The sequence below is a fragment of the Pygocentrus nattereri genome, chromosome 21, assembly GCF_015220715.1.
Source record: "Pygocentrus nattereri isolate fPygNat1 chromosome 21, fPygNat1.pri, whole genome shotgun sequence".
NCBI lineage: Eukaryota > Metazoa > Chordata > Actinopteri > Characiformes > Serrasalmidae > Pygocentrus > Pygocentrus nattereri.
Window position 1 is genome coordinate 15,009,665 of NC_051231.1, and position 12,340 is coordinate 15,022,004.

Consider the following 12,340-nt stretch of genomic DNA (forward strand, 5'->3'; position numbering starts at 1 on the left):
GATTGATCTGGCTGAAGAGTCGCAATGCCCACCAATATTACATAAACCCACTCGCACATTCAAAGGGCAATGTCTAAAGTCCGAATTAGGACCACAGACAGATTTTAATCAGCCCATGAGTTCTGTTTCAAAGTGTGTTCTAAGTGGCCTGCTTTTTGTTTGGTTTGTGTTGCACGTGATATTTTTGAACAGGTAAACACTTGAATAGGAATATAATGAATAAATTAAACGTTTTATTCTTTAACCAACTTATTTGTTATAAGCGCTTACAGATCCAAACTGCTATGAGCAACTCAACAATGCGTCTTTGACACAGTGATAGGAAACACAGTAGCTCAGATTCTGTGTGCTGATATTTTAAAAACTGAATATTTGTGAGTAATATTTCGGCATTCAGGTATTTTCACACTGTATGAGTACGAATTCGGACACCCCAGATCTAGGATATAAGCCCTTTAACGGAATGGGGTGGATTACAGAATCTTGCTTCAGTGTGATATGGATTATTTCTGACTTGTAGTTTATTAAAATAAGTGGAGAAATAATGTAGAAAATGCAGATTCTAGACATTCCGTCCACACTACATTAGCATTGATGAGTACAATTGGAGAGATTTTATCATGATTTAAAGTTATTGTTGTGTGCAAAGTCAGAAGTGCAGACTCGGATCAATGTAATTAAACAGCAAATAAATAGTATATAATAAATAAATGAAATAGTTTAATTACAACAATATAATGAAATGATTTTATGATTAATTGCTGTAGCAAAATGGCAGTAATAACTCGTGTTTCATAAATGCTCATATTTATGCTGCCCTAGTGTGCTAAATGTCTGTTGTTAGCAGTTTTCTTACAGGCGCTGTAGAAAAGGCCTCGGTCTGTGGTTCTGATCTCTCTCTGTAAGACTTACAGCTGTTTGCTCTTTGTTAGGAATCCTATAAGAGTATTGTGCTTGTAAATATCACCTAACAATAAATTCCATCAGCATCACCCTTTCCCTCAGTCAGCTGCCTTATTTGGTGATATTTGCAAGCGAGTACATTCCTTAAGCATTAATAGTGCACGTTCCTCACAGCCAACACCCACACTCTTCATCCAGAGCTGATCAAAGCTCCAATCATGCAGCTTCACACACTTTCATTAGAGCCCCACAGCTCGCACTCACCTGCTGTGAAAGAGTGGAGAGACGCATGAGCAGCAGAGTAAACACAATAAACAACAAGTAGTGCAAGTAAACAGTGCAAGCAGTCTAAACATAGTAAACGATGTAAACATAGTAAAGAGCATGCACAGAATAAACAACAGAGTAAACAGTGTAAAAATAGAATGAACAGTACATTGTAAAAACAGTGTAAACTGTGCAAACAGTATAAACTGTATAAACAGTGCAAACAGAAGAAAGGGTGTAAAAGAGTAAACAGTGTGAACAGTAAACAAAGCAACTCTGTATAAGTAGTAGACAGAGTTAACGGTGTTGTAAGTTGTAAGCCCTGATCCTGGAGATCTACCTTCATGCAGAGTTCTAACCGCAATCTGCCACACCTGCTCCACATAATCAACCATCTGATTGGCTAGATCAGATGCTTTAGGGTTCACTAAGGTGAGGGGTCATTTAAATGCAGGTGGAAACTAAACTCTTCAGAAAAGAAGATCTCCAGGAGGAAACAGCGTAAACAGAGTAAATGGAAAAATGAACAGAAATCAGTGTAAACTACATAAACAATGTAAACAGTGTAAAGTGTGTAAACACTGTAAACAGTGTAAACTACAAAAATGTAAACAAAATAAACTGCTATAAACAGTATAAACAAAGTAAACAGCATAAACTATAAAAATGTAAACAATGTAATGAACAGTGTAATCAGTGTAAACTATAAAAATGGAAACAATGTAAACTGAACAGTGTAAACTGTTTAAATGGAAAACTATAAAAATTATAAACAGTGTAAACTACAACAATGTAGACTGTATTAACTGTAAAGTGGGATAAACAGAGTAGACTGTGTAAATAATATAGAGAGTAAAAAGGCGGAATGATTCTTGTATTTTTAATTTGCTGAGGCTGTTGTTGTGTACAACATGAAATATCTACAACCCCAATCCCAATGAAGTTGGACGTTGTGTAAAACATAAATAAAAACAGAATACGATGATTTGCAAATCCTTTTCAACCTATATTCAATTGAATACACTACAAAGACAAGATATTTAATGTTCAAACAGATAAACTTAATTGTTTTTTGCAGATATTCACTCATTTTGAATTTGATGCCTGCAACACGTTCCACAGAAGTTGGGACAAGGGCAACAAAAGACTGGGAAAGTTTAGGAATGCTCAAAAAACACCTGTTTGGAACATTCCACAGGTGAACAGGTTAATTGGAAACAGGTGAGTGTCATGATTGGGTATAAAGGGAGCATCTCTGAAAGGCTCAGTCGTTTATAAGCAAGGATGGGGCGAGGTTCACCACTTTGTGAACAACTGCGTGAGCACATAGTCCAACAGTTTTAGAACAATGTTTCTCAACGTGCAATTGCAAGGAATTTAGGGATTTCATCATCTACAGTCCATAATATCATCAAAAGATTCAGAGAATCTGCAGAAATCTCTGCAAGTAAGCGGCAAGGCAGAAAACCAACATTGAATGCCCGTGACCTTCGATCCCTCAGGCGGCACTGCATTAAAAACCCACATCATTCTGTAATGGATATTACCACATGGGCTCAGGAACACTTCAGAAAACCATTGTCAGTGAACACAGTTCGTCGCTCCATATACAAGTGCAAGTTAAACCTCTGCCATGCAATGCGAAAGCCATAAATCAACACCACCCAGAAGCGCCGCCGGCTTCTCTGGGCCCGAGCTCATCTGAGATGGACTGATGCAAAGTGGAAAAGTGTCCTGTGGTCTGACGAGTCCACATTTCAAATTGTATTTGGAAGTGATGGATGTTGTGTCCTCCGGTCCAAAGAGGAAGAGGACTGTCCGGAATGTTATCAGCGCAAAGTTCAAAAGCCAGCATCTCTGATGGTATGGGGGTGTGTTAGTGCCCATGGCATGGGTAACTTGCACATCTCTGAAGGCACCATTAATGCTGAAAGGTACATACAGGTTTTGGAGCAACATATGCTGCCATCCAAACAACGTTTTTTTCAGGGACGTCCCTGCTTATTTCAGCAAGACAATGCCAAGCCACATTCTGCACGTGTTTTAACAGCGTGGCTTCATAGTAAAAGAGTGCAGGTACTACACTGGCCTGCCTGCAGTTGAGCAACTGAAGTTGTACATCAAGCAAGAATGGGAAAGAATTTCACCTACAAAGCTTCAACAATTAGTGTCCTCAGTTCCCAAACACTTATTGAGTGTTGTTAAAAGGAAAGGTGATGTAACACAGTGGTAAACATGCCCCTGTCCCAACTTCTTAGGAATGTGTTGCAGGCATCAAATTCAAAATAAGTGAATATTTGCAAAAAACAATACAATTTATCCGTTTGAACATTAAATATCTTGTCTTTGTAGTGTATTCAATTGAACATAGGTTAAAAAGGATTTGCAAATCATCGTATTCTGTTTTTATTTATGTTTTACACAATGTCCCAACTTCATTGGAATTGGGGTTGTACTTATTGACACAGTTCTGGGTGCGTTTTTTTCCCCAATTAATCAAAGCTGTAATGAACCGAAAATTTGATTATGCATGATTTTCATGTGCAGATTCTACATTCAAATTAAAGTTGTTATTGAAAGTAATGAATACTTTCAGATAAAGCTCCTTTTACACAGTGCACTGCTTCATGAATGGAAATCAATCTTTCTTCAGGGTCAAATTTGTGCAAATAAGACAAATGCAAATAATTGTGATTGAATTAAAGAATGCAATTAATTGTGATTAATTATTTAAATCATTTCACCTAGTCATTATAGCATCTTCAGTTTGGGCAAAGCACTTCAAACTTTAAAATGACTTGGCAAATTAATCATTTTTGTTAGTTAATTAATCAATTTTGTAGTTCTCAGTGTTCTACAGCTTTCTCTGTCAGTTTAGAATCTTATCCAGCGTTGTTCATTTCTTAATTTTTATTTCCAGCATTCTGTATATAATTTGAACTTGAAAAGTTGTGCACTACCAGCATCATCAGTCATTTTATGCATATATCTGCAGCACAATTGGTGTTATTATATTTTATTGTGATATTAATTTCATATATAGTATAACAATAATTCCAGACATTTTGACTGCGCTCTATTTAAGTTCATTTGTTGCGCAGGCTAAGCTACAACCAGCCGACTGAGTCTGATATATTTCTTTTTTGTTTGTGTTTTAGAGACGTTTTGGAGGACGAGGTGGTGGTGAGGCAGCATTGCTGAGCTCAGAGCTTTCGCACTGTGGAGAACTAGCTTTCAAGGTAAGAACAGTTTGCAAATATATCATTTTGCAAGTGAATGCATCTCAGATCAAGTCAACATTTCTAATATTTTAATATTTCTTATGAGACTGTTAGAATGTGGTTGGATTATTCTGCATATTACAGGTCTAAAATACATTGAAAACATTGGTGTAAGACTAAAAAGCTTGTAATGAAACACATCTATGACTGTAGGTTAAAGTGCGACCACATGTCTCCAGAAAGGATCTGGATTAGTGCTCCACGATGAAGTGGGTAAGGTCAGTTTAGGATGTTAAGGATGTCTGTGATGTTTATGAGTGATTCACACAGGATAAGAAATCTCAGTATAAATGACAGAAATGTAGCGATATACAGCGACTACTCGATTTACATACCATCTTTACTCCATTCCATATTAACTGCTGCACCATTTAAGGTAGAACAGGAAATTTTAAGTGGGAAGCCGTAAGTAAGCACTGCTTCAAGCTTTCAAACTTAAGAAATTCCTTTTCCACAGGATATGATAGCGTTTTTACTGAGATGTTGATTTGGACAGGATCAATATAACCTGGGATTATATATTACAGAAGGTAAATGGTTCCAGAATCCTGACTGAGCAGAAGAGCATAGTCAGTAAAAATGACTGAAATGTCGCATTTGGACGGAACTGAAATTGCGGAGAAACTCCGGCAAAAATTACAATACACACTTCCTCGTGTTAAACTAATCCTGTCTGAATAGGGTTTAAGACTTATTACATACTAAGGCTTATCATTCTTTAACTATAGGGACCTCAATACAACTGGCTGAGCTGTTCTTAGAATATAGAAGTCTGTAATAAGACATCGCCGGTGGGCCCTGACCATTTAAGGAGTTAAAGATAATATTGGAGATCAGCGAAGGTCATCGTAACCTCCTCTAAATCTGCTGATCTGACCTCTCGGTTCGACCTCACACGTCCTTATGTGTTTCCTTTTAATGGGATTAAGGTAATCTGTACTCACTATCTGTCCTGTCAAACAACCTTCTTAATGGATCCTCCCATTTAGGTGGACAAAGGGGCACCCTTCAGCCCTGACCGAAACGACTATCACCACGATTCGATGCTTCAACTATTGAACACAATATAGAGTACATGATAATAGAGTCTCATGATGTAGAAAATTCAGTGGAAAAAAAATGGAGATTAGTGCTTTTTTTGGACAGCGACAATATATCACAGAAATTCTATGAACTGCTTTTGCTTTTTATTTCCTAAGGAAAGTTAATTGAAATAAAACAAGGAAATTAAAAGATGACTGATAAACAGCTGTTTTTGTATGCCTGAATGGGGCTGTTGTGGGCTGGAGGTTATGGAACCAGCCTTGTGCCCGAAGGTCGCCTGTTCAGTCCCCTAAGCTGACAGTATGTGACTGAAGTGCCCTTGAGCAAGGCACCTAACCCTCAACTGGACCCTGGGCCCACCAGTACTCACTGCCTCCTAGTGTGTGTGCATTCACTAATGAGTATTTGGGTTCTATATTCTATATAGAACCATGAACACTCTTTACTTATGTCTTTACTTACCTTTGCTTAGGAATCCTTACTTAAGGAGATTCAGTAATGATTACTATTTTCATGCATAAATAGTTTTTTGCATGGAGAACGAGTTTAGACTGATTGATAATGTGTTGTTTATGGTTCTGTATTGGTGGAGAATGTGTTGTGTATGGTTCTGTATTGATGGAGAATGTGTTGTTTATGGTTCTGTATTGATGGATAATGTGTTGTGTATGGTTCTGTATTGGTGGAGAATGTGTTGTGTATGGTTCTGTATTGGTGGAGAATGTGTTGTGTATGGTTCTGTATTGGTGGAGAATGTGTTGTGTATGGTTCTGTATTGATGGAGAATGTGTTGTTTATGGTTCTGTATTGATGGATAATGTGTTGTGTATTGTTCTGTATTGATGGATAATGTGTTGTGTATGGTTCTGTATTGGTGGAGAATGTGTTGTTTATGGTTCTGTATTGGTGGAGAATGTGTTGTTTATGGTTCTGTATTGATGGAGAATGTGTTGTGTACTGTTCTGTATTGATGGATAATGTGTTGTGTATGGTTCTGTATTGGTGGAGAATGTGTTGTGTATGGTTCTGTATTGATGGAGAATGTGTTGTGTATGGTTCTGTATTGATGGAGAATGTGTTGTTTATGGTTCTGTATTGATGGAGAATGTGTTGTGTATGGTTCTGTATTGGTGGAGAATGTGTTGTGTATGGTTCTGTATTGATGGATAATGTGTTGTGTATTGTTCTGTATTGATGGATAATGTGTTGTTTATGGTTCTGTATTGGTGGAGAATGTGTTGTGTATGGTTCTGTATTGGTGGAGAATGTGTTGTGTATGGTTCTGTATTGATGGAGAATGTGTTGTGTATTGTTCTGTATTGATGGATAATGTGTTGTTTATGGTTCTGTATTGGTGGAGAATGTGTTGTGTATGGTTCTGTATTGGTGGAGAATGTGTTGTGTATGGTTCTGTATTGGTGGAGAATGTGTTGTTTATGGTTCTGTATTGGTGGAGAATGTGTTGTGTATGGTTCTGTATTGGTGGAGAATGTGTTGTGTATGGTTCTGTATTGATGGAGAATGTGTTGTGTATTGTTCTGTATTGATGGATAATGTGTTGTTTATGGTTCTGTATTGGTGGAGAATGTGTTGTGTATGGTTCTGTATTGATGGAGAATGTGTTGTGTATGGTTCTGTATTGGTGGAGAATGTGTTGTTTATGGTTCTGTATTGGTGGAGAATGTGTTGTGTATGGTTCTGTATTGATGGAGAATGTGTTGTGTATGGTTCTGTATTGGTGGAGAATGTGTTGTTTATGGTTCTGTATTGGTGGAGAATGTGTTGTGTATGGTTCTGTATTGGTGGAGAATGTGTTGTTTATGGTTCTGTATTGGTGGAGAATGTGTTGTGTATGGTTCTGTATTGGTGGAGAATGTGTTGTGTATGGTTCTGTATTGGTGGAGAATGTGTTGTGTATGGTTCTGTATTGATGGAGAATGTGTTGTTTATGGTTCTGTATTGATGGATAATGTGTTGTGTATTGTTCTGTATTGATGGATAATGTGTTGTGTATGGTTCTGTATTGGTGGAGAATGTATTGTTTATGGTTCTGTATTGGTGGAGAATGTGTTGTGTATGGTTCTGTATTGATGGAGAATGTGTTGTGTATTGTTCTGTATTGATGGATAATGTGTTGTTTATGGTTCTGTATTGGTGGAGAATGTGTTGTGTATGGTTCTGTATTGGTGGAGAATGTGTTGTTTATGGTTCTGTATTGGTGGAGAATGTGTTGTGTATGGTTCTGTATTGGTGGAGAATGTGTTGTTTATGGTTCTGTATTGATGGATAATGTGTTGTGTATGGTTCTGTATTGATGGAGAATGTGTTGTGTATGGTTCTGTATTGGTGGAGAATGTGTTGTGTATGGTTCTGTATTGGTGGAGAATGTGTTGTGTATGGTTCTGTATTGATGGAGAATGTGTTGTGTATGGTTCTGTATTGGTGGAGAATGTGTTGTGTATGGTTCTGTATTGGTGGAGAATGTGTTGTGTATGGTTCTGTATTGGTGGAGAATGTGTTGTGTATGGTTCTGTATTGATGGAGAATGTGTTGTGTATGGTTCTGTATTGATGGAGAATGTGTTGTTTATGGTTCTGTATTGATGGAGAATGTGTTGTGTATGGTTCTGTATTGGTGGAGAATGTGTTGTGTATGGTTCTGTATTGATGGATAATGTGTTGTGTATTGTTCTGTATTGATGGATAATGTGTTGTTTATGGTTCTGTATTGGTGGAGAATGTGTTGTGTATGGTTCTGTATTGGTGGAGAATGTGTTGTGTATGGTTCTGTATTGATGGAGAATGTGTTGTGTATGGTTCTGTATTGGTGGAGAATGTGTTGTTTATGGTTCTGTATTGGTGGAGAATGTGTTGTGTATGGTTCTGTATTGATGGAGAATGTGTTGTGTATGGTTCTGTATTGGTGGAGAATGTGTTGTTTATGGTTCTGTATTGGTGGAGAATGTGTTGTGTATGGTTCTGTATTGGTGGAGAATGTGTTGTGTATGGTTCTGTATTGATGGAGAATGTGTTGTGTATTGTTCTGTATTGATGGATAATGTGTTGTTTATGGTTCTGTATTGGTGGAGAATGTGTTGTGTATGGTTCTGTATTGATGGAGAATGTGTTGTGTATGGTTCTGTATTGGTGGAGAATGTGTTGTGTATGGTTCTGTATTGATGGAGAATGTGTTGTGTATGGTTCTGTATTGGTGGAGAATGTGTTGTTTATGGTTCTGTATTGGTGGAGAATGTGTTGTGTATGGTTCTGTATTGGTGGAGAATGTGTTGTTTATGGTTCTGTATTGGTGGAGAATGTGTTGTGTATGGTTCTGTATTGGTGGAGAATGTGTTGTGTATGGTTCTGTATTGATGGAGAATGTGTTGTTTATGGTTCTGTATTGATGGATAATGTGTTGTGTATTGTTCTGTATTGATGGATAATGTGTTGTGTATGGTTCTGTATTGGTGGAGAATGTATTGTTTATGGTTCTGTATTGGTGGAGAATGTGTTGTGTATGGTTCTGTATTGATGGAGAATGTGTTGTGTATTGTTCTGTATTGATGGATAATGTGTTGTTTATGGTTCTGTATTGGTGGAGAATGTGTTGTGTATGGTTCTGTATTGGTGGAGAATGTGTTGTGTATGGTTCTGTATTGGTGGAGAATGTGTTGTTTATGGTTCTGTATTGGTGGAGAATGTGTTGTGTATGGTTCTGTATTGGTGGAGAATGTGTTGTTTATGGTTCTGTATTGATGGATAATGTGTTGTGTATGGTTCTGTATTGATGGAGAATGTGTTGTGTATGGTTCTGTATTGGTGGAGAATGTGTTGTGTATGGTTCTGTATTGGTGGAGAATGTGTTGTGTATGGTTCTGTATTGATGGAGAATGTGTTGTGTATGGTTCTGTATTGGTGGAGAATGTGTTGTGTATGGTTCTGTATTGGTGGAGAATGTGTTGTGTATGGTTCTGTATTGATGGAGAATGTGTTGTGTATGGTTCTGTATTGGTGGAGAATGTGTTGTGTATGGTTCTGTATTGATGGAGAATGTGTTGTGTATGGTTCTGTATTGATGGAGAATGTGTTGTGTATGGTTCTGTATTGGTGGAGGATGTGTTGTGTATGGTTCTGTATTGGTGGAGAATGTGTTGTGTATGGTTCTGTATTGATGGAGAATGTGTTGTGTATGGTTCTGTATTGATGGAGAATGTGTTGTGTATGGTTCTGTATTGGTGGAGAATGTGTTGTGTATGGTTCTGTATTGGTGGAGAATGTGTTGTGTATGGTTCTGTATTGGTGGAGAATGTGTTGTGTATGGTTCTGTATTGGTGGAGAATGTCTTGTGTATGGTTCTGTATTGATGGAGAATGTGTTGTGTATGGTTCTGTATTGGTGGAGAATGTGTTGTGTATGGTTCTGTGTTGGTGGAGAATGTGTTGTATATGGTTCCAGTTATTTTACTAAAGAACCTCTGAAGAAGTCCACATCGCTGCCACTGAAATTTAGTTACATTTTGTTTACATCTCAATGACTGAATTATGCATTTTGAAAATAAAATTCCCCTTTGCACATCAGTATTTAGAAATACTGCATAATCATTCCTGAATCTGCTTTAAAATTGTATTTGTTTATTTGTGTGATCATCAGGGTTATCACTGAGCTTTCAAGCCTTAAAGAGGACTGAGAGAGGATTGAAAGGAGGGATGAGCAGCATGTGCTTTTGGTTTATTGTCCGGGTCTCAGAGCTGTCAGCTGGATGTGATATAGACGCTTTACTGCCCGCAGCGCTGGCCTGTGTTACAGGAAAAAAGAAGAGAGTAAAAAAGAGAGGACTGAAAAAAGAGGCTGTGGCGAGAAAAAGACACCACGGCTCTATTTTTATCTGCAGAGCGCAGTTGGCGGGTCGAGAGAGGCCGGCGCTGGGCCGCTCCTCACCAAAGGCCATTCTCTCGTCATCTATTAATGGACTTTAATGGACCTGGCGCTCTGGTCGGGAGGGGCCGCTGCGTGACATTCACTGCTGATAGTGTAATTTATTAATTCAGCTTAATGAGCACTCCACACTGACCTTGACATTATGTGTCCTGAAGGAAAGTGCAGGTCTTTAATGTGCTCTGGTGTTTACGATCGTCGTGACAGATTGTAATGCTGTGTCCACCCTCCAACACTTTCTCGTGCAAAACTGTCCTTTCGGTCCTTAAAGGAAAACTTCTACGTGCTTAATCTCTGTATCTGTAGCTGGAGGTGGAACAAGTCTCAACTCAAAGCAAAAGGCTAAAGTTATTTCAATATAGTGTGCATCCTGTATGCAGATCTGACTTTAATTATATGTAATGTACATACATTTTTATTGTTGTAATAACAGTGATTACAGTCATCGCACAATAATCCAGTGAATATCATATTAAGCTCATTCAGTAAAATATAATAATATTATTATGTTGTTGTTATCCAGAAATTTAAGTGACGCTTGTTAATCCCACAAACAGGGAAATTTCACCTCCACATTTAACCCATCCGTGAAGTGAAACACCACATACACACTAGTGAGCACACTTGCCCGGAGCGGTGGGCAGCTCAATCCACGGCGCCCGGGGAGCAATTGGGGGTTAGGTGTCTTGCTCAAGGACACCATAGTCATGGACTGCTAGCACTGGGGATCGAACCAGCAACCTTCCGGTCACAAGGCCCTAACCTCCAGCCCACGACAGAATCTTCTATCTTGTTTTTATAGCCAGCTTTTTAGCTGATGAGAAATCAAGTGTAAATAACAAAACTGTCCCAAAACATGTGTGAGTTGATCATTAAGAAAAAAAAATATTCAAATGGAGTTAAAAGCTATTAAACTTCTCCACCTGATCAGGTTTCTGTGTGTGATCTAGACTGACTAATGACTGTAACCATAGCAATATAAACAATTAAGTGGCAATTCCTTTTTTAAGCTTTTATTTTCTGGCAAGTGTTGGACTTCGAATCAGATTCAGGACATAATTCATTTGAGTGAGAGTGACTGTGTAATATACTTGAGTGTACAGTATCAGCATCTGCAAATTTAAAGAGATACAATAGACACTGAAATAATACTGTAAACTTACATGTATTTGCCCAGATATAAAAATATATTCAGATGGACAAGTTTAGAGTCAGCCAGTTTATTTGTGGTGACTGATAAGGATAAGGTTGGAAAACACTGGAGTATCCCTTTAATCATACATTACATACCTAGTAGAACTGTGCATAACTCATGTTGCTGAATGATTATGTAAACATGATGTTTGTTCTGTTAAATGGACTGGAGGTGAACTCTACTGCACAGGTGGGGATGTCTGACGGAGCTGAGCCCAGAGACTGTGATGAGGCCTTTGAGTCAGAAGAGGGCGATGGAGACCAGTTTTTGGAGGAGGAGGAGGACGAGGAGGATGAGACAGAGAGCAGTAAAGAGCTCTTAGAGAGGCTGAGAGAGCTTGAGGTGAGAATAAACGTACACACACACACACACACACACACACACATATATATATATATATATATATATATATATATATATATATCAATGATTGCACAGCAGCTTTTCTACCAATCTTGTTATGGCATTTATTAGCCTCTTTATTAGAAACACCCACTATAGGATTATGTGTGCAAAGTCACATTTTAGGTTTTATATCTCAAAAATATGTTACATTTTGCAAATAAACAGTAAATGTGTATGAAAAATGTGAGAAGTGTCTTTGTAGAGGACATGTAACTTATTCATACTCAACAGCATTGAATCTGACCACAAACTTTTGCACACCACCATATACAGGAGGCATTTCCAATACAATGGCCAGTAAGATTAGAGCT

General features: G+C 38.0%; 1 protein-coding gene across 6 annotated transcripts in view; it reads left to right on the top strand.

Moving 5' to 3' along the window:
* Window positions 1–12,340, top strand: part of LOC108424637 (nck-associated protein 5-like) — a 137,453-nt gene that overhangs the window by 53,146 nt on the left and 71,967 nt on the right. For 3 of the 6 annotated variants that reach the window (XM_017692789.2, XM_037532378.1, XM_017692790.1), the window contains 2 exons: window positions 4,329–4,409; window positions 11,796–11,966. In XM_017692789.2, coding sequence (XP_017548278.1) covers window positions 11,820–11,966 — 147 coding nt within the window. In that variant the 5' untranslated portion in view covers window positions 4,329–4,409; window positions 11,796–11,819. The remainder of the gene's footprint in view (window positions 1–4,328; window positions 4,410–11,795; window positions 11,967–12,340) is intronic. The other 3 variants (XM_017692787.2, XM_037532377.1, XM_017692788.2) reach the window with 1 other exon arrangement.